This window comes from Heloderma suspectum, chromosome 5, assembly GCF_057233095.1.
Source record: "Heloderma suspectum isolate Gila_16-S chromosome 5, 16-S_ref, whole genome shotgun sequence".
Lineage (NCBI taxonomy): Eukaryota > Metazoa > Chordata > Lepidosauria > Squamata > Helodermatidae > Heloderma > Heloderma suspectum.
This window is the reverse complement of record NC_139462.1, coordinates 88431546-88454471: the sequence shown is the minus strand read 5'-3', so window position 1 is coordinate 88454471 and position 22926 is coordinate 88431546. Positions and strand designations below refer to the sequence as shown.

The following is a 22926-nucleotide window of genomic DNA, read 5'->3' as shown; positions in this document are numbered from 1 at the left end:
ATTATTGCTTACTTTTCCAAAGCATGTTCAAAGTAGCTAGCACAATTTAAATAATTGCAGTTGCATAAAACCACTGCAGCATATATACAATAAAAATATTAAAAACCTCAGCACACAATAATTTACCACATTCCCAAATGCCTGCTTATTGTTTTTCAAGTCTTGCTGTGCCTTCTGAATGCTAGCCGAATGGTACCCTTAAGGAGCAACCTGGTGGTCCCTGGGCAAGCGTCCCAAGGAGCACAGAATGGCTTGGATTCCCCCTTCAAGATCAGATGCAGTGCTCCAACCTTGGAAGGGAGAGTCAGACTTCTGCCCCCTGCTCCCTTGCAGCCAGCCTGAAGAGAACCGTGCCGGCTGCCTCTTCAAGCTTGGAAAATCGACCTCAGATCGGGGGAAAGGGGGCCTTCTGGTGGGCAGGGATGGGAGTAGACTGGAGAGGCCAGGATGTGATTTATTCTGAGCCTCCTTCAGCCTTCTTCCCACCCCTTCTGAAGTGCCCTCACCAGATGGCAGACTGAGAAACCTGACTAGCAAAAAAAGCAATTATTGGAAGATGCAATGATTGCCTCTGCTGCTCCTCCCACCAAGTTGGCTTCAGCTCAGGGGGTTATAGGAATCTCAGAAGCCTCTAGGTTTGGGGGCTTCCAAACAGTGAGTAATTCTACAAAATGGAGGCCATAACTAAAAAGGCCCTGCTGAATCCTTCCTCATTTTATTTTATTACACAAATACAGGAAACCCTCAATGGAGTCACAGACCAATGAAGGGATGAAGAGAATTGGAGATGCATAGAGGATAATGGGAGTTGTAGTCCAAAACCATTTAGAAGGTCACAGGTCCCCCATACTTGCTGTAGACTAATGGAGATCATGTTGGTGGTTAAAAAATAATAATCTCAATGCCAGGTCATGGGTCCTGATTTTTTATTTTGGTAGCCAGAACCCAAAAAGCCCCCCTTCTATCACCGATGTCTTTCATTGCTCACAAAACTGATGAATGTGGCACCACAGGAGGGGTAGTGTATAGGATGTTTGCTTGTTTCAGCCAGCCACCAAAATGGATTTCTAATGCATACTATACCCATCCGATGCCAACACATCACTGAGATCACACATTGGGGTGCAATCCTAGGCATGTTTAGATAGAAAAAAGTCCCCAAACTCCAAACATTCCCCAGCCAGGGGTTGTAGGGCTTTTTCTCTCTAAACATACATAGGAGTGTGCCCTTTATGCATGTTAGGGACCCAATGATCACAAAAGATCCAGATAATTGATCATGCTGGAGAAGGTGATTTCTGTTCTCAGACCTTACAAATTTCTTTGTGCGTCAGATGAGGCATGGAGGCACATTCTTGCTCTGAATTAAAACTGGAGGAACACCTCACTCTCACAGCCAAAGAAGCTTTGTTTTCAGAGTAGGTAGTTGTAAGAATGATATTGCCTCTGGAAAAGTCTTTCTCCCATGTTTCTGCATGAATCGCTGATCTGGTCATGACTGGAAAGAGGCAAATCCACAGCAGTGAAGCACAAGACAATGCTCCCCATGAACTGGGTCGACCCTGCTGTGTCTTCACCAGGAGTCATTATACAATCTGATTGCACCCAACACTGAGACATAGTAGAATTACCCTCTCCCAGAGGCTGACTAGGGATAGGCAAGGCTAGAAGCACAAATCACAGAGAGACACAGCAGGCAGACTCCTCTGTGCACGGGGACTTGGGACTCACATCAATGATTTAATGTACTCATTTCTGCACAGCACACTATTGGGCCCCAGCTCAGAGTTTGGGAATGGCTGATCCAGAGTGAATAACTGATCCGTGGTATTGCAGCACCTAGAATTTCCAGACATGGGCATGGTGCCTGCTGGAACTTCCTGAAGTTTTTTTTTTTTTTTTTAAATCTGCTTTCCCCAAATTGACTGTCTAAACAAGAAACAGGATGTCCATTACCCATCTGCACCACAAAAATCCCAAGTATTATGAATCACAGTAGTTTTAGAGAGAGAGAAAAATAGCCTTTAACTGCGTGGATTTTGCTGGCTCCTCCTGGTCATTTTTTGAAAACCTAAACCTATCATCTGGAGTTTTGTCAGCCCACTTTCATATTTTTTTTTCTTTCTTTCTTTCTTGGTTGCATCCTGGTGGGTATGTGCAAATGGACAAGAGGGAGTAACAGAAGAGATGTGTTGTTGGATGCAGGTCCATAGCCATCCTAAAAGTTTGGGGGGAGGAGAGGTAAAGTTGCAGTTCATCTGGTTTGAAGACCAAAATTGTCAATGTTTTAGAGCGCAATCCTGTGCAAGTTTAGACAGAGAAAAGGCCTACAACTCCCAGCATGCCCCAGCCAGCCATGCGGGCTAGGGAATGCTGGGAGTTGTAGGACATTTTTCTGTCTCTAAACCTGCATAGGATTGCAGCCTTAAATTATTTGTTCGTAGAAAAAATTGGGGGGGGGGCAGTCCCCATAGCCCACCTGCCCCTGCTACAGGGTGAGCTGCACACTAAGATTCCCCTCTGCCCACCCACTTTTCCTTCCCACCTTTCTATTTCAGTCACAGTGGATGGGTAGGAGACGTGTTGAGATAATGCCCTATCTCAGGGGTGTTGAAGCTCTTTCAGCCTGTGGGCCAGATTCCATTTCAGAGAAGCTCTTGGGGTCTTCATTCCAGGGGAGGGCGGGGCCGAAGGCAAAAGGGACAGGGCCAAAAATACCAGCAAGTTTTAATTTAAAGCTCTTACTGCCAGGAACTAAGCCTTGGGAGAGGCGTTTCAACCTTTTAGAATGGGGAGGGCATGCACCAAATGATTGGCATGCAGGAAAAAGGGCAGGGTCAGTGGAAAGGGGAGTGACTATTTGTGTGAACCCTGGAGGGCTGGATTTCAGCCCGAACCTGAGGTTCTGCACCCCTGCCCTATCTGAAGCCAGAAAGAGGGAAGTGACCAGTGGTGCAGGTAGGTAATTTTAGACCCTGGGAAGGGACAGCAATCCTATGGCCCCTAGGCAGAGTCTGGTGGGGGGGGGCATACGATAGAGATTCTTGGTTCCATCTCCAACCTCAGATTCAGGAGTCCAAGCTTCCCACCCCCTCGCCGCTGGCACGGACAGAACTGCTCCAGCTGCCTCTCCAAGGTTGCAAAGGCGACCTCAGAGGGAAGGGAAAGGGGTGTGCTGGTGAGTTGGGAGGGGAGAGCTGATGCCATAACCTCAGGCCTCCCCAGCTCCCTTCCCTCCTCCTCTCCATCACCCGTCTGGCTAAGCTGCAGAACGGGAGGCATGGCGGAGGCTCTGCACTGGATACTGGTAAACCTCTGTGTTAGGAGGCTAACAAGTACCAAGGGCGGATCCAATAGGGTTGCACCCTTAATTATCTTATGGATGGGCCCTTTTAGATGGCCATGTGTATTATTACTTCAGCTGCGAAGCTCACAACAAACACTTCTCTTCCTCCCTCCCACTCTCATGTAGAACAAGGACAAAACTTTTTGACAACCCTGATAAAAAAGGAATTTTCTGAACATGTGCAGTTTTGCATTTCCAGCTCACTTTGGGCGCAATCCTATGCATGCTTAGACAAAAAAAAGTCTTACAACTCCCAGCATTCCCCAGCCAGCATGGCTTTTTTCCGTCTAAACATGCACAGGACTGCACCTTTAAATACCACAATGACTGTAGGAATAAAATGAAATTTGCTTCCGCACCTGCCACTGTGGGTGGTTGTCTGGGGGTCCCCTGAGCTGTCAGGCCCTGGGCTTTCGCCCCAAGGGCCACCCGAGCTGCACTGCTGGTCAAGTGACCAGGGTCTACGGTTCTGACCTATGCTGTGTTGCTTTGTTTTACCCCCTTTGGAAGCAATGGGCTTGTTTTCTAATGCAATACGTGCTGACAGATTGGATGCATCCCTCTGTGTCTAAAACAAATATTCGGCAGCCATACCACGGAAGCAGGGTTTTCACCTGCGGAGATCATACGCGCGTGTACGGATCTAACAACAGTAGCACCTGGGTGTGATTCTTGCAAAGATGAGACAATGACATACAGTGGAAGTTTGGAAAAGTCATCTAAAATCCCCCCCCCCTTCAGGATTTGCCCGGATCGGGCGTCGTTTTTGTGTGTGCAAGGGATCGGCCTAGCCCACCTTGCGGGGCTGAGCTCAGCGTCAGCCCGCGCAGGAAAGGATCGGCTCTCACCTGCGCGCAGTCGCTCCAAGGCACGCAACACGCGGCAGGTGAAGCGACCCTGCCGGCGCGGAAGAGAGGGAGGGGAGCCGGCTTCCAGGCGCTCCACCTCGCGCGGAGCGAAGGCGAGGCAGGGATCACCCGGGCGGCGGAGATCGGCCGAGGCCGGGCGAGAAGCGCCAAGCTGTCGCCACCGCCGCCCGCCTGGAGAATCCCCTCCAGCCCGGTGGCTGGGAGCGGGAGTGGGCGGCGCTCCAGTGAGCGCGTTCCAGGCGGGAGGGAGGCAGAGGGTGAGTCAGGGAGCCGCCGCAGCCTTCGCTCTCCCCGGCGCTGCGACTGCGAGGCAAGCTACACTCTTTGCCTGGACATGTCTCGGGAAACTTGGCTCGCCCCCCGCTCTCGATCAAGTTTAACAACCGGATGGGTTCAATCCGGCAGGAGGCGGCCCTCTGGCTGTGCAGAGCGGCGCTAGATCGCCCGGGCGCTGGGAGACGCGGGGCAAAGTTGGCTTGCGATTTCACGATGTGCGGCGCTCCGCTTTTGGCCCCAGTCTGCCGGCATGGCCTGAGACAAAAGGGGGACTGGATCTAGGCGAGAGAGACGCGCACACGCTGCACCCAGGTTGGTGAGTTCCATGCTTGTTCTTGCTAGATTCCTTTTCTTTCCGGTTGCATTTGACTGACTCCGACGTCTTTGCTTAGTTGATTAGTATAAATAATATTTTTTTTTTTAAAGGGCGTGGGGATAGTAAGGACTTAATAGGCGGCGGCGCCATTTAGTTTCAGGATCACAAGAACTGATTTGTCCGTACCTTGGTACCGTACGAATAAATCATAGCCACCCCTGCACTCCCCCGCTGCCTTTCTACCGCAAGAGAGGGAAAGAGAAACAGCTTTCTCGGATCAAAGCTCGCACGCTACAGAACCGCGAACTGAGGAGCCTGGTTGCAAAGATGTGCTACTGGGTTTTGCATTTATTGTCGAGTGCAACTTGTTTTAGAAATGGATGGTGCCTTTGGGAAGGGGGAGACGAAGCAGGGAGGAATCCGCGAGCATGCATTGTGGCGCAGCGCCCTCTCGCGCCCGAATCGGGATCCAGTGGCGGCGGCGGCGGCTCAGCTTGGCTGTCTCCTCGCCGCTTGTCCGGCCCCGGTAACAAGCCGCTCAAGTTCAGCATTGTCCGGAGAGCCGACACGAGGGCTCCCCCGTTCATTGTCCTTTCTCCCTCTTCTTGGGGGCCTTTCCGGATTTCTCGTAAGGTGAGCCTCGAGGGCCGTTTCTTATTTCCACTCCCCATGCTTGTCGGGTTGGGGGTGGTGGTGGCGGGGTGAACGGCGGGGAGAAATGGATTTACATGGAGCGATTTAAGCTTCTTTGGTCCAGAGTGAATCCGTCGCATCTTTAGCACTTGTGGTGTGGAAAGGCGTTTTTTGTTTTTTTAATGCAATTGGGGGTGGGGGAGAGAAATGAAACGTGGCGAGCCTCGCGCGAACTAAATCTATTCGGATGATCTCCCTGATCTTTTGAGTCCCTTTTTTGGTGGTTTCCTGTGGCGAGAAACGCCAGTTTCCTTCCAAGCAATTAAGTTTCTCCGGGGCAAGAGTGGGGGCTAAGATGGGGCTGGAAACCGGAACTACCCAAGCAAGTGCCTGGTCGTGGTTAAGCCCGTTCAGCTATTGGGGAGGGTCGATCCCTTCCTTGCCCCTCGCACACTCTTTGTATGGTCCGGAAAAAAAGAAAACAAAAGGAAAGCCGGTTTCGGAATAAATCTCGATAGACGGAGACTGATTTTAATCGGTAACGCTCTTCCGATTTACACCAGCACAAGGCGGTTTCTGGAGAGGTTTATTCCCAAATCGTTTGTAATGCAATACTGAATGGCGCGGGGTGGAACAAGGTCTGTGTGTGGGTTTTAAAAAACTGTCATCTGTTCATCCGTTTGAACAGATTTGAATCTAACCTTACGTTATAGAGTCGCTGATCAGGCTGCGATCCTTACACCGTTTAGGCAGGGATATTGCTAGCTTTTAAACCGGCTTAATTCTCAGCACACGGCGACGAACAACCCCGCACTAGCTATGCTTACTCGGGAGCAAGTCCGTCGATTTCAATCGGATTCACTTCCACGTAGACATCGTAATGACCGCGATCACACGTACCCTACTTGATCCGGAGGAGCTGCGTATTCGCTCGTTTCGTCCCATTGAAGTGAATGGGACCAAATTGGCTTAAGACCAAGAATTTCTACCGTACAATTAGGTGATGGTTCGGGAGTAGGATACCGTTGGATTATGGCACTGACCCAACAATAAGTCAAGACACTTCACTGCACATCTACTGTACGACCCTATGTGTCTACTCACAAGTAAGTCCCATTGAGCTCAGTGAGACTTCCAGATTAGTACGTATAGGATTGCAGCTGCACTCCTATACACACTTGCCTAGGAATAAGTCTCATTGAACACTCTAGTTACTTCTGAGTTGACATGGATAGGATTGCCATGCTAGAGCCTATGACTAAGCGATTTGAGAATTGCAGGCCTGCGGTTGCTCTGTTTCATATCAATTTGCCAACGCCTGTTTGCCGACTGGGGCAGGCACGGCCTCTGACTTTTACATCAACCGCTGATATGCATTACACAGGTGGGTTCCAGGTATTAACGTAAGACTTCCAGCGAGAGTAGGTTGCCGATTCTCACGCGACACTTAAAAAAAATACATTCATAAAGAGCGAGCAATCTCACTGCGTCGTGTTTTTCAGTGGGTTTAAAAACAATCCTTTTCGCCTGTATAAATTGTCCGGACAAGTCCCTGAAATGTTAACAGTTTAGATTGCTAGGACTGCCTTCCTTTTTTAAATATGGAAGCTTTCAAAAGGAATCTGTAAACCCTCCCATTTTCCCGGAGTTCCCCCCTCCCTCAGGAAAAGCCCCCCCCCCCCCCAGCCGTCTTCTCTGTTCCTATTGGAGAGTCCCATCTAGAGTTCAGTCTCAGAAATAAGGCAGCCATGCATTTGGGTCTCTACTCCTGGGAAATTCCTACTCCTAAGAGTAAGTAGCTAAGCCTCGAAAACCTCGGTTCTTTTCTCGGTAGTGGGAGCTGGATTGAGAAGCGGGTGGAGGAAAAAAAGATGAATGGAAATCCATACTCGCGCAGTAGCCCGAATCCTTTGCGCATTTGTAGAAAGTAGCAAACAGAGCGATCCTATGCAGACGTCGGCGCGCCACTTAACCTAATTAACTCTGCCCGGGATCGCGCTGCAAGTCATATTCAAATCAGTTGGACTTACTTCTGAATAAATATGACGTGGGGTGGGCTGCCAGCAGGTAAACTCTTATATCGCCCCATTGACTTAAATCAGTTTAAGTTAAACCAAAGCGCAACGGCTTAACTCGGTAGTAGATCGCCCTGCCGAAACACACCAGGGGCTAAAACGTAGTGGGACTTACTCACTTAGTGAGCTTACAATAATAGCGTGGAAACTTCTGGCCGGATCCTATTCTCTACACCCAGTGCAGCTTACTCCCAAGTAAATTGTACATAGGTTTTGTGGCCTCAGGGTTATAATGCTAGTCTAACGTAAGTCCCATTCATTTCAGTGGGTCTACTCCAAGTAGGACTAATATTGGCTGCAACCCTCAGGCTGCAATGGTGCACGCCGTTACTTCTGAGTAAGTCCCATTGAACTCAGGGGGGCATACTTGTGAGTAGACATGCATGGGATTGCCCTACTAACTGATCAACTTCGATGGAGACCCAAGATGTTGTTTAACATTCTTGGAGATGTTTCCAGACGTCCACTCTACTCTCTGGAGGATTAAAAAAAAAAGTCGGAAAGAAGTCCTTTAATTCAGAATACATAACTGCATTCAGAGATCTCCGGGCCTCCCAAGTTGGGAATTTTTTTTGGTCCTTTCCCGTCTTTAATTTCTGGTTGGGTAATGTGGAGCTTGGGTGGGAGCTGCCCTTAGGGCGTACCACGCTGCGCTTTGCAACTGTGGAGTTTTGCACTAGGTGATGAGCTTTGCCTTCGCCCAGCTGTGCGCGCCGGCGCTGGCGAAGATTTATTGCGCTCCAAAGCGGTGTCGCTGGGAGGTGGAGTGTTAAAAGCCCCGGAGGAGGTGCAGATTTGGTTGGCGGAGGCTTCCTTTTAAGGGCTTGCGGCATAATCCGCAAACTCGAAAGCAATTACGGACTTGGAAACGGGATGAGACGCATTCAAGGGCAATAATTCTCCGCGAAGACTCGGGCGGGAGGAGGCGGCAGACTTTGAGAACCGAGGCTGTTTTGTTTTTTTTTAATTAAAAGCGAGAAAAGAATAAAAGACCCCTTGTTCTCACGTTCTCGACTGACGACATCCTCACCCTCATGAAGATCAAAACTGCGACCCACCAAGGAAAGGATTTATCGAGAGAAACGCGCCAATTAGTAGGTCCGAGAAGAACAGGGCTCCTGAACAGGCTTACTCAGAAGTAAGCCCCGAAGGACTGCACCCGGTGTTAGCCTCACGTCCCGTTCATTTCAATAGGACTATAAATAGTGGATTTATAATAGTGGATGCAACCCACTGAGCTTAGCGGGGCTTTTTGCCTCCCCCCCATTTTGGGCCCGTGGACGTGGAGCCCACCCCCTCCCCCCTCCCCCCTCCGCCATGGGGCGTTCTCGAAGGTAAAGGCGTTTGCAGCTCTGGCTTGGAACGAAATCCCACGCGTTTACTCCCGAGCGCGCGCGCGCGCGTGTGGACGTGGAGAGGTTTCGCGCCCTGCCTCCGATGAGGAACTCGGCGGGATTTGCTCCCAAGCAAAGCCGCGCTGGGCACCTCGCTTTGCCCCGAGGCCCCCTCGCCTTCCCCGCTCTTGGCCGCATTTGATCCCGGCCGCCGCCCCGCCAAATTTGCTCCTTCCTCAGAAGAGAAGATAGTGGCGCGTTTGATCCTGAGGAGGGCTGTAATCACCCCGGAGCCAGATGGTGGCGAGCCGCGGGGCCGCCGCAAAGTGCGGCTTGGCTCCTGCTTTCGTGCCGGAGAAACGAGTCCCGGTGGCGGCTGCCCCTGCCTTGGCGGAGGAATCCGGGGAGGGGGGGTGCCGGGGAGAGCGAGCGAAGGGCCGAGCGCGCGGCGCCGCTCCGGGGAGGGCAGGCCGGGGAAGCGCTCTGGCGGTCGCCATGCGGCTGGGGGAGCGCGGGCTGCGCCTTGCCGCGCCGCTTGGGAAGCCTCCCCCTCCTCCGGGGAGCCGTTGAGGGCAAGACGAAGGTGAGGCGCACCGAGCGCGGGGCTCGCTTTCCGCCTCTTCTGGGGGAAAAACTTTGCGGGAAGGCAAAGTTTCGGGAATGGAGGGCGAGGGTGCTGTCCCAGGCCACGCCGCTCACCGGGACAGGGCGCCAGACCGGCTGTTGCGGATGGGGTGGGGGGAAGGAGGGAGAGAAACCGGAGCGAAGCCGGCTTTGCAACTCGGGCAGGAGTTCTAGCGGGAGGGGCGCGTCTCATTTTCCACAGAAGGTGGAGGTGGGGTGGGTCCGTTTGGAAGCAAACTCGGTATCTTCCTCCCCCCCTCCATTTGCCCTTGTATTGCGTGCCACACAACCGCAACAAAAAAGAACCTGGGCTGGGGGGGTGGCAGGCGAGAACGTGAGGAGAAAGCAGATCTGGCACCAGGGGCTGCTACTGCAACAGGAGGTCTGCACAGAGCTGTTGTCCTGCAGCCATTAGCTGTGCGGTGCAAGCCAAGCCATGTTGGGGATGGAAGGGGGTGTATGTTGTGAAATCTGCAGGGGGGCATCCTCCAGGAAGGGTTGCTAGATAATTTTGTTTTATGGGTGGGTAGTCTGTAAATGTTGGAAGAATACACCCTACTCTAAAAATATAACTCAGCCTTGTTGGATACAATTCCTGTCCTTGATTTCAGGACAGCCCCCCGTTAGAGCTGCTTCAAGGGAGGAGGAACGGGATGGTGTCCCTGTATTTTCCATCACTTTTATCTGGCTACCTTTATCAAGACTGTACTCTCTTTCCTTATGGAAATAGGAAATACACTGGATTCCCCTTCCTCATCTTCCTTGAAACACATTTGTTGTTACCTGGCTGAGCAGATGAAAAATGAGGTGAAGGAAAGAGTAATTCCCTGTTTCCTTATTAGTAGCAGTTGGAAAGGAGAAAGCACTTCACTACAGACTGGGTTTGTGATTTTTCTTTTTGGGCCCACCAGAATTGCCTTGAGGATGAGCATCTCTCATCCTCAAGGCAACTGAGGATGAGTGACTAATATTGGTTCCCAAAGGGAAGATGTGCATAAGTTCTTCCTGTGTATTATGTATGTAATGTCAGTGTGTACACTTAATAACCACAAGCTAAGAATTATTTATTGTGAAACACTTAACACCCACAACCAGCTTGGGGTGGTGGTGGTGGTAATTGATTCATAGTTAAATCCTTTGAATTCCCCTTGATTCCAGCAGGAAAGTTAAGTCCATGCTTAACACTGTAATTCTAAGTATATCTATTCAGAAGTAAGTCTTGTTGAGTTCTGTGGTACTTACTTCTGGGTAAGCGTGTATAGGATTGCAGCCTAAATCTTCCTCAGTTAAGAAAAAGCCCTGGTGCATCAGACCAACAGTGAGCAGCCAAAGTAGGATGTTAATGGGACTTCAAAGTGATTAACTTTAGCTAGATTGTGCCCTTGATCTTTCTGTTTCCTTTTCTTTCTTTTTGTTGGCGGTTTCTGCAGTAGTTTGACCCTTAAACTCTTTTGAAGGATAAAGACCAGAGTGTTCAGAGAGGAAGAACTCAACAGTAACTATTTTAGGATGCAATTCTGTACACACTTACCTGGGAGTAAGCTTCATTGGACATGGTGGGACTTTCTTCTGAGTAAACATGCACAGGATCACACTGTTTGCACATTGATTGCGCATTGTATCTGTTTTCTTCCCTCAACTTGTTTCTTGTATAATAGCTGCAATAGCTTGTGAAGCTTTGCAAAAAACAAACAAACCCCCCAAAGGTTGTTCACCCTCACTTTTCTGTGCATTTGTTGATAATGGATGAGAAAGGTTACTTTATTGGTTCCTTAAAAGTTTGACAAAGTTTTTATATGGCATGTGAACTGTTTTATAATGTGTTCCTTTTAGTAATGCTTATTCACAGGAAATTAGATTGCTATTAAATTTCTATATGATTCTCAACAGCTTGATCCATGAAATAGTTAAACCATACTGTAGACTATGAATAAGATTAGGGCTGTAATCAGTAGGACTTACAATGAAGAGTAAATATGAACTCAGCTGGAGCTCTAGCACATGATGGTAAAGGAGACCATCATAGTTGTGTGCATTTTCCACATTTATAAACTTAAAAAAATATTACTGTTGCAGGATTTTTCCAGGTTCACTTCACTTTTTTTTCCTTTAAAAGTTTGGGATATACCTTGAAAAACTTCCAGTAATTAGGAACTAAGCTTGACCTGTCTGAAGAGAAGAAAAGAAGTTAGTTTATGTTAAGACAGCTCTTAATAGCTTCACTTACTAGTTTCACACTTACTAAGGAGTAAACTCCATTGAATATAGTGTGACTTTCAAGTAAATATGAATAGGATTGTGCTGTTAATTCTTGAGTAAATTGGAACCAGAGATTGTGGTTTAAAACAAATTCTGACCAATTTCAAAGCAAGCCAACTTCAAATCCTGGATTGTTCTGCTGGTTTATTTAACTAACCAGAGTTGGTTTTAAACCACAGTATCTGGTTTCAATGCAGTGACAAGCCAGCTTTGATGAAAAGTGAAACTAAACATGGCAGGAGTAATCTTCATCCCAGCTGTGTGGGGGAAGGTGGGGGAGTGCACAAGCCTAAGGCTTTGCTTGGGTTTATTGCAGCTCATGCACGTAGCACTAAATACTGGCTTAGCTTAACATGCAGCATAGACCACTGACTCAAGTTTTTACATTGCTTTAAAGATGTTTATTTTCTTGCCTGTGGGAGTAATACTTCACATTAATGATGGATTTTGTACTGGGATAGATCCTTGTAGTGATGAGCAGTATAGCATAGGTAGCAGTAAAATGTATGTAGGTATCTGGCTGTTAGGGCCGCGGTGGCTTAGTGGTTAAGACGCTGAACTGCAGACCGGAAGGTCGGCAGGACAGCAGTTCGAGACCCGAGTGCCGCGTGACGGAGTGAGCTCCCGTCTTCAGTCCCAGCTCCTGCCAACCTAGCAGTTCGAAAGCAAGAAATTGCAAGTAGATAAATAGGTACCGCTTTGGCGGGAAAGGCAACAGCGTTCCGTGCACCTCGGTGTTCAGTCATGCCGGCCACATGGCCACGGAAGCGTCTTCGGACAGCGCTGGCTCTTCGGCTTAGAAACGGGGATGAGCACCGCACCCTAGAGTCGGACACGACTGGTTGGGGACACCTTTACTTTTTTATCTGGTTGTTGGGTGCTCCTTGTTGGGCATTGCCCCTAGGACAGCCTTTCCCAGACTAGTGCCCTTCTGCTGGTCTGCAACTACCATCATTCCCAGCCAGCAGAGCCATTAATTAAGGTTGGAAGTTGCAGTCCAACACATCCAGAAGACAGGTTGGTGAAGGACGCCCTAGTAGGTAGAAATGTAGGATAGCCACTGCTAATCCTCTGTACGTGGGGAGTAATTCCTATGCAGGATGGGCTTCTGTATTTTCAACTACAGTGGAATCAAATGCTCACCAAAAGAGCCTTTGGAAACGTCTGCTAACCAGATTTTTTCTGTGTGCAAAACTGAAAAAGTGTTGGCAAAACACTTCTGTAATGTGGTTTGTTGGTCTGTCAGACTGTGCTTAGTGACTCTATTTCATGCCCTTCTATCACAGCCTAATGGCCTTGCAGATAGTTCTGGATTTTACAACAGTTGATGTGCTTAGATTATCTAGACTAGTGATTTAGGCATGTATGTTCACCTGCTTGCTGTCATGTAAATCAGATAAAGAGGTGAACATTTTGGTGAACACCTTGAGGGTGCAAAATGTTTTGAAAACTGGGGTTTTGGAGATACATAGAAACATTCGGAGAACTAGAGCTTCAGAGACTAGCAGAATATCAGTCCAGGCAAAATGTCGTTTGAGTCTCTCACTCTGGCTCTATTCAGTGTAGCAAATGGGCTCAGCTGCTGCCTGTGACTAAGGGAGTGAAAAAGTAAAGCAGCGGTGGGCAACTGGTGCCCCTCAAGGTGTTGTTGGACTGCAGTTCTCATCATCCCTCACCATTGGCTGTGTTGGCTTGGACTGATGTGAGTTGCGCTCTACCGATGACTGGAGGGCTGCTGCGCCTGTTGTAACATCTTGGTGTCTCACTATTTTCTGTCATTTTGGGGAGTATGCGTTTTCTTTCTTCTTTTAATGGGGAAAATAAGATAATTCTGAGTGGTAGATTATGGCCATAAAATAATGTTTTAAATGTCTATAGCCTATCACTCTAGTCTCCGTCTTGGCTACTGAACGATCAGACTCATCCACGTCTAGTTAACCAGGGTGTTAAGCATGCATATTTAATTCATTCCTAGGGAAATGCCATGCTCCTTAGAGACACAAGATTACTCTGGCAAAATTGGGGACATAGAGTATGCTCTAGTCCAGGTATAGATACTTGGTTTAGATATAGATAGATACCCAGTGACGTTGTTCATCAGCTGGAAAGCTCCTCTGCTTGCAGTAGTTGAGATGTTGCCATAGAGTTTCCATCGCAATACACTCTTGCCTGCAATTATATACTGGTTTATCTTGCATTCAGATGGAGCAAAAAGCCAGAGTTCACTTATGCAGAAAGTGAGGTATTGGATGCCTTGACCATTGCACTCTATCCAGATAGGCCTGCAACATGTAGAAACACATTTTACAATCTGCCAGTACTTTAGTATGTGTTTTAGGTATTAACAACAATGGGGCTTGGAACATAAATGCAGTATATTATTTAAAGGCATCCAGTGGGATATTGTTTAAGGCATATCATCTGCCCTCTAAAAGCTTATGAACGTTTATGAACCAGCGAAGTGAATATTTTAAATATCTGCCAGTATACATTGAATGGGCAGGAATTGCATTTGTGTTTAGAGTGCAGTGCTATGAGGCTAGCTTACCGAGTAAAAGTACAATACATTTGCCATTGAAACAAATAGCAAAGCTCCATTTTATTTTAGTAAGTAGGATTTCTGTTTTTTATGGCAATCTATTAAAAAGTCATATTCATTTTAAGAGCTGTTGTGAGTAAGAATGTTCAGGAAACTCTAACCACCACTCCTGCATCTGTAGTAATTTACAGCTGTTGGAAGAATGGAAAGTGTTTTGGACTACAACTGCCATCAGCCCTAGCCAGCAAGGACAGTGGTCAGGGATGATGGGAGTTGCAGTTGAAAACATCTGGAGGGTACCAGGTTGGGCAAGGCTGTTCCAGTCCATCATACTCTGTCCTAATCAGTGAAATATAGGAAGCTAGTGTGCTAGTTCTTTGTTTTGGCAATCATCAGCACTGAGGTATTAATGGCTTTAGAAGCACAGTGCCACTGCAGGGATGATCCCAACCCTCTCCCCAGCTCCAAGGTTGGGAAGAAGACTTTGGTTTGCTTTGGAATTGCTCTCTGGCTGAACTTAGAACACCTCAGAAGTTCAGCAGCAGTATGTCCTAGCCTTCATCACTGGAGAGGGGTGTAGGGGTTTGTTTTGTCACTGCTGTTCTGACCAGAGCTTGGAGCTGGAGTGAGTGGAAGGGATCATCTTCACAGCTGGGCTGCCCACCCAAGGGTCTCAAAAGCCCAAGTCAACTGCATGGATAATTCAAGCAGGGTTAACAAGAAATATCCCATAATCCCTTTCCCTGCTCCAAACTTGGAGCTTGTTAGGGTAGCACAGTGCACTGATTTTCGGAGGCATAGCACAGAGTCATGGAGAAGACCATGTTTCTTAGCGGGACACGGTTCTGGTGCCCACGAATGCTTGGTTGGCTCGGAAGACCACTCAAAACTAGGGGACCCTGATTTAGGGAGCTTCACTATGATGGAAACCCATGACAATTGCATTGAAACACTTATATGGCTTAATTGTAGTACACAAAAGATAAGCTATTTAGAATTTGTAAGACAGTGATTTAAGTATTAACACAATACTTATTTTTGAAGAACAAATTTTAGAAAACCTTGATTAATATTCCTGTTTTTGTTTCAGGTTTTTGGAAATTGCATCCATGGAGGGCCATTTGACCATGCTGCTGTTACTCCTGCTGCTGCTTGTGCAGCATTTTGGAAACTGTGAAGGAAATCCACGACAGTATCAAACATTGTCAATGCAATTCACTCAAGTTCATTACAACGCCACAGTGTATGAAAACTCTGCAGCTAAGACCTATGTTGGGCATCCAGTAAAAATGGGCATTTATATCGCAAACTCCCTCTGGGATATAAAATACAAAATAATTTCTGGGGACAGTGAGAACTTGTTCAAAGCTGAAGAGCATATTTTGGGAGACTTTTGCTTCTTACGAATACGAACCAAGGGCGGAAACACCGCTATACTTAACAGAGAAGTAAAAGACCATTACCTACTAACTGTCAAAGCAATAGAGAAGAACACTAATGCAGAAGCTCGCACAAGAGTCAGAGTGCAAGTATTGGATACAAATGACTTAAGGCCTTTGTTCTCTCCAACATCTTACAGTGTTTCATTGCCTGAGAATACAGCAATAAGGACCAGCATTGCGAGAGTCAGTGCAACGGATGCAGATATTGGAACCAATGGGGAGTTTTATTACAGCTTTAAAGAGAGGACAGATATGTTTGCTATACATCCGACAAGTGGTGTGGTAGTTCTGACGGGCAGACTTGACTATTCGGAAACTAAAGTTTATGAGATGGAAGTCCTTGCTGTGGATCGTGGAATGAAATTATATGGCAGCAGTGGTATCAGTAGCATGGCAAGGTTGACTGTTCATATAGAGCAGGCTAACGAACATGCTCCAGTTATCACAGCCCTTGCTTTGGCTCCTTCAGAGCTGGACAAGGATCCAGCATATGCAATTGTAACTGTTGAGGACAGGGATCATGGTTCGAATGGAGAGGTAGCATCTCTAAGCATTGTGGCAGGTGATCCACTTCAGCAGTTCAAAGCTGTGAGAACTTTTCCAGGAGGGAAAGAATATAAAATCAAAGCTGTTGGCAGTATGGATTGGGAGAGCCAACCATTTGGCTATAATCTTACCATGCAGGCTAAAGATAAAGGAAATCCTCCGAAGTTTTCTTCTGTAAAAGTAATTCACGTGGCATCTCCCCAGTTTAGGTCTGGACCAGTCCGATTTGAAAGAGATGTTTATAGAGCAGAAATAAGTGAATTTGCCCCACCAAACACCCCTGTGGTTATGGTAAAAACATTGCCTACTTATTCCCATTTAAAATATGTGTTCAAAAATGCACCAGGCAAAATCAGATTCAATTTGAACCCTCACACTGGCCTTATTACTACACTAGATCCCATAAAAGCACAACATGCATCCCATTTTGAATTTGACATCTTGACAAGTGACAGAAAAGCATCTACAAAAGTTTTGATTAAAGTCCTAGATGTGAATACTCATGCCCCTGAATTTACCCAGACATCGTATAAAGCTTCATTTGATGAGAACGTTCCCATAGGTACGAGTGTCATGAGTGTAAATGCAAAAGATCTTGACGAAGGTGAAAGTGGCTACGTGACATACAGTATTGCAAACATAAACCCTATTCCTTTTGTGATAAACCACTTCACTGGTGTCATCAGTACCTCTGAAAACATGGATTATGAACTGATGCCAAGAATATATAAATTAAGAATTCGAGCATCTGACTGGGGCACACCATATCGCCGAGAAGTTGAAGCCCCTGTTACTATAGTTCTAAATAATTTGAATGATAACACTCCACTGTTTGAGAAAATAAATTGTGTGGGAATGATTCCCAGGGAACTTGGTGTTGGAGAACAAATAACAACTGTGTCTGCTATTGATGCTGATGAGCTCCAGTTGGTGCAATACCAAATTGAATCGGGAAATGAATTAGATTTATTTAGTTTAAATCCAAATTCTGGAGTGCTTTCCCTGAAACAATCATTAGGAGATGGTGTAGGTGTAAAAGCATCTTTTCATAGTGTGAGAATAACCGCTACAGATGGAGAGAATTTTGCAACACCCTTGTATATTAATATTACTGTAGTTGCCAGCCGCAAACCAGTAAACTTGCAATGTGAAGAGACTGGTGTAGCCAAAATGCTGGCAGAGAAACTCCTGCAGGCAAATAAGCTGCATGGTCGTGGTGAAGTTGAGGATGCTTTTTTTGACACCCACTCTGTGAATCTGCATGCACCTCAGTTTGAAAGTAGTCTTCCTAGTAGCATTGAAGTAGAAGAAGATCACCTTGTAGGTTCCAGCATCATACTTATGAATGCTACTGATCTTGACACTGGTTTCAATGGAAAGCTGGTCTATACTATCTCTGGTGGTAATAATGATAGCAGCTTTATCATTGGTATGGAAACAGGTATGCTAAAAATCTTATCTCCCCTTGACCGAGAAGTAAAAGATAAATATACATTGAATATTACAGTTTATGACCTTGGAATACCGCAAAAGTCCAGCTGGTGTCTTTTGGATATCAGAGTTCTAGATACCAATGATAATTGTCCAGAATTTTTACAGGATAGCTATTTTGTTGATGTGAATGAGAACAAGGACCTAAATACAGAAATCATTCAAATAGAAGCCATAGATAAAGATTTAGGGACCAATGGGGAAGTGCGATATTCATTTCTTACAGATACAGACAAGTTTTCTATTGACAGCGTGACTGGTATTGTGAAAGTTGTAGGACCTTTGGATCGTGAAGATCAACCTGTGCATTTCCTGAAAATAGAGGCTAGGGACCAAGCTAAAGAAGAATCACAGCTGTCCTCAACTGTGCTACTGAAAGTATCTTTGGAAGACGTCAATGATAATCCTCCTAAATTTATTCCATCAAATTATCGTGTGAAAATTCGAGAAGACCTCCCAGAAGGAACCATTATCACATGGCTAGAAGCTTATGATCCTGACTTAGGCCAGTCAAGCCAAGTGCGGTACAGCCTTTTAGATGGTGGGGATGGAAGCTTTGATGTAGATAAGCTCAATGGAGCCATTCGTATTGTGCAAGGACTGGATTTTGAGAGGAAACAAGTTTATAATCTAACAGTACGGGCCAAAGACAAAGGAAAACCCATTTCATTGTCTTCTACCTGTTACGTTGAGATTGAAGTAGTTGATGTAAATGAAAATCTGCACCCTCCACATTTTCCTAACTTCGTGGATAAAGGTTTTGTAAACGAAGATGTTCCAGTTGGTACTCCAGTGATGACTGTGTCTGCTTATGATGAGGATACAGGAAGAGATGGTGAGATTAAATACTCAATAAGGGATGGATCTGGTGTTGGAATTTTCAAAATAGATGAAGAAAAAGGTAAGAATCTGTTGAGTTACTCTATATTATCGAATATAAATATTTGTTTTCAATAGAAGACCAGCTATAAATGTATAATTTAAAATTTAAATTATCATTTTTTTGTACATAGTACCTCACAGTGTTCAAAGTTTCTGAAATCTGTGAATGGGCTACTTTGGAAGAGCTAAATTATAACACCTTATTCTCACTGAGAGCGAGCGAGCACGATTTTCAAATGTAGAATAAATTGGAGTAGAATAACTTGTGTGAATTCATCCCCTTCTCCAGAAAAAGATGGAAAGTGAATCTATGATTAAATAAGAGAACTGAGAGTATAGTCATAAAAGGCTGTGGAAGCTATGGGGCCCTACATTCAGCAGGCTTCTAAGAATGTTTTAATGTGTTCATTGCCAGAGGAAAGTCACTGTGCTCTCTCTAGGATGGTGTATAGCTGGGGTAGGCAACTTGTAGCCCTCCAGAGGTTTTAGCCTGCAACTTCCATCAGCCCTAGCCAGCATAGCCAATGGTGAGGGATCATGGAAGTTGTAGGCCAAAACATCTGGAAGGCTACAAATTGCCCACCTCTGGTGTATAGTGATGTATCCTCTGTTCTTTAATAAGAGAAGCTTGAGTTTCCGAAGTCCAGAGTGTGCTACATTTGCCAGGCCAGTTGTTATTGGTGATAAACCTGTTATAGAAAACAAGATGTCCCAAACCAGCCTTGAAGTTATCTCAGAAGACCAAGCCCAGGGCTTCCTTATTCACATCTCAACGTATGTAGTGTCTACATGTGGTGGGGAAGTATGCTTGCGCCCTCCCCCTCCACCTCCAACCTTGCCTTATGCTCTTGAGCTGATCATAATATTTGTATGTGGTCTGTGCACCAGGGTGGCTTGATTTAAATCAAGGCAAAAACATTAGCTATTTAAGTCACTGTCATAAAAGATAAATTTTAAATTGTTAATTTACGTTTTTTATTCATATACTTCCTAAATAAAATGTATATTGATTGGTTGCTATGACCATAATGCATATATTAATGTAAAACTCAATAGAGGCTTTATACAACCTCAGAGGGTACACTGTGTGTTTTAAATACTGAACAGTATTTTTACTATTTAAGAACTGTGATATATAATACATTACTTATCTTCAGTTAAATTAATGTTTCTGATCATGTCAAGCTGAGTTAGAATTACTCATGTCACATGTACAGTAGTAGAGACTTGTATCTTTTTTAATCCTGCTCCACCTTCATTGCACAAAAAAGTAAATTATGTCAATCTGAAGCAAAGAATGGTGGTAGTTACTGGACAGATCAGTGTTCTCCATGAGATAGATAGTAAATACCCATGTTGTTTGGTAGGTAGAGTGGTAAATATTTACTGTTAGAGTACTGTTTATGATACTGTTCTAGAGATGAGATAGTTACTAGACATAAAAAGAGTAAAAGTTTCCCCAGCTGGGCAAGTGGGTGATACCTGTGGTGACTTTCTAGTTCATGGTCGCCAGCATCAAACCATAATACAAGTACATAAACTTGTATTATGTACAAGTTTATGCTGTATGATGACTGGCAAATATGTTTTCCCCAGAGTCCTTTCTTTACAAAGAAAAACAGTCTTTCACAAGAGGGTCATAAATTAAATTTCAGTTGAAGAGATTATGGTCTGGATCCTATCTTGTTGTTCCATTGGCGCAAAGGGGGAGGCACAATTTCTCAACTCCCTCTTCTTTTTGTAGCCCCTGCAATGTATCCTACACTATTGCTAAGGGTCCCCCCACCATTGATTTTCTGTGGGTGCGAGGGCCTGCAGAGGGAAGAGGTGATAGGAAATAACACTGTTCTGGTTATGAAAGGGAAGTTGCCATCTTAGCTAGGCAGGTAATCTTTTTTAGCCTGAGGGCTCAATTGGTTACGGGCCTCTGGCTGATTGTAGTGATATAATCAAGAAGCCTTGCAGTGATATAATCAAGAAGGGTAATCAAGAAGCCTGATTGCAGTGGGGGAAGGGTGATATTTTGAGGGATTTGCAGTGTTAGGGAGAGGAGAATCAGCCCTTCCCTCCCCAGCAGCCTCCTTCCCCTGAAAATGGCCCCTCACACTGCAATTAGACATTTAAAAAATATCAATGGGAACAAATGGGGGATTTTTAGCTTGATTGCGGTAGGGAGGGGCAGTTTTTTGAGGGGGAAGTCACAATGTTGGGGAAGGGAGGTTAATTCTTTTCTCCCCAGCACGCGTGCACACACACACACACACCAACACCCTAACGGCTTTAAAAAAGCCTTAATGCAGTGGGGCAGGGATCAGTGACTGGAGATATGGCAGGGGAAGCTGGGTCAGATGGGGACCTCTCACAGGCACAATTAGCCTGTGGGCTGGAGGTTCCCCATCCTTGATTTAAGAGTACATGTTTGTATTATGTTCAGATTTCATTTTAAAGTTAAAAGACAGTTAAGAAATGCTTTTATTATACTTTTAACTTAATATTGGATTATTTAAATACATATATTAAAATATTTTTAATCTGTCCTATGTATATGAACTCTATTCCATTTAAATGCTATTTGCAATATGTGGATATGAGGTGGCGAAGAGGAGTGGCTGGACAGACTTGGAGCAGCTTGTGAAGATCCTCAAAATGCAGAGTTGTGTCTGCATAGGACAATTGGCATTGTATCCAACGCCAGCTGTTTGAGATTATGTATTGTGCCAAGGGTCCGGAGAATTCCCAGTCTTGGAGGGAGCAATCCTATGGCTGCTAGACAGAAGCTAGGTGGCCATAGGATATGTTGTTTTCTGGGAAATGACCTTGGAGCCTGCGCTCTGAGGTCGGTTCCTGGAGAACTGACCTCCCCCCACTTCTGCGCTGCCTCGGAGGCAGCGTGGAACAACCCTGTCCTCCGCGCTCGCAAGAGGAGTGTGGAGCGGCTGAAATGGGGCATGGTTGGGGGCGTTCTGGGGCAGGGAGGGCGGAACTGCCTGTATGACACATCGTATGTGTCGTACAGCAGCCTCCTTTCTTGCTCCATCTTCCCACAGTTAGACAGCTGCAATTGGCTGTCTAGCCGAAAAGGCATGGCGGGGGAAGCATGGAGGGAACGATCCCCTCCGTGCTTCTCCTGCCCTGCTTTGGATAGGCAGTTGCCTCCGAATTTGGAGGCAGCCGCCTATCTAGATAAGATTGCTCCCTTAGAGATAGAAAACCTGGAAGACACATACTCTATTAGTTAAGTTATTGGCCTATAGGAAGGTATCTTTAGAAATTACTTCTACTCCGTTACTTCCCTCACACCTACTGAGAAGCCTACCTTAACTGATTACCAGCTAAGAGCCATTTGGATAGGCACTTATCTAGCCAGGTCTTGGTAATATAGGCAGGTTTGATGGTAGTATCATCATTGGATGATTATGGAGATCTAATCCTGTGAAGCTGGAGAAATAAAAATCTTGGCAAGAATATCTGTTTCTATTTCTTGTTAATTTTGGATTAGATGACATTGAAGATTATTATTGTCTTAATTTGCCTCACAGGGAATAAATTATACCTAAAAAATTAAAGAAGACAGTAATTTCTGATGTTTATCATTCATTAGATACTGTATACATTTTTTGAGGTGGCGTATGGGTACTTGTTCATACTTAAAATTTGAAAGAACAAAATGCCTCTTGAGGTTTTTTTTTACATCTATTTTTATACAAAAGACTTCATGCTCTTTTTTAAAATAGTCCCAAGAGTTGTAATTAAATCTCTCAGCTTTTACCTTTCAAATTATATATGCTTTATCAAATGAACTTGTCAAGACTACAAAGCACAATGAAAAAAATGTAATTAAATTAAGGGTGCCCTGCTATCTATGCATGTTTAGACAGAAAAAAGTTCTACAACTGGGGAATCCTGGGAGGACAAAGACAGACTTTGTATTACCAGCAGATTCTGTGTAACCTGAAGTGTTCATCCTATTTCTAGGCAAATACAACACACACACACACACACACACCTTTGAGTTACGAAGAGGAGCAGAAAAATGAAGCGGTAGAAGTTCTATGTGTGGTTTAATGCAGATCTCAAAGCTTTCCAAAAAGAGCTTTTGGCTGAAATTTGGGGGACTTCAATGACAAAAGTGGGGGCAAAACTGTCATTTTTTTCTGGCAGAACAATCCTTGCAGCAGCAGTGTTCCTACCGGTGGCCACTATGTTTATGTCCTAGAATACCCTTTGGAATTATGCTATGACATGAAACCAGCCAAGAAAACCCAGGACACAATATTTACATGGGAGTGTGCCC

At 45.6% G+C, this 22926-nt stretch overlaps 1 protein-coding gene and 1 long non-coding RNA gene across 2 annotated transcripts in view; one reads left to right on the top strand and one right to left on the bottom strand.

The window, feature by feature from the left end:
* Window positions 1-4445, bottom strand: part of LOC146344105 (uncharacterized) — a 114897-nt gene extending 110452 nt beyond the window's left edge. Inside the window, exon 1 of the long non-coding RNA XR_014792581.1 lies at window positions 4195-4445. This is a non-coding gene — a long non-coding RNA (uncharacterized LOC146344105). The remainder of the gene's footprint in view (window positions 1-4194) is intronic.
* A 4868-nt stretch (window positions 4446-9313) lies between these two features.
* The window catches only part of FAT1 (FAT atypical cadherin 1), a 149987-nt gene continuing 136374 nt past the window's right edge, over window positions 9314-22926 (top strand). The window contains exons 1-2 of the mRNA XM_084856630.1: window positions 9314-9432; window positions 15362-18651. Of these exons, the coding sequence (XP_084712756.1) occupies window positions 15381-18651 (3271 nt within the window). The 5' untranslated portion in view covers window positions 9314-9432; window positions 15362-15380. The remainder of the gene's footprint in view (window positions 9433-15361; window positions 18652-22926) is intronic.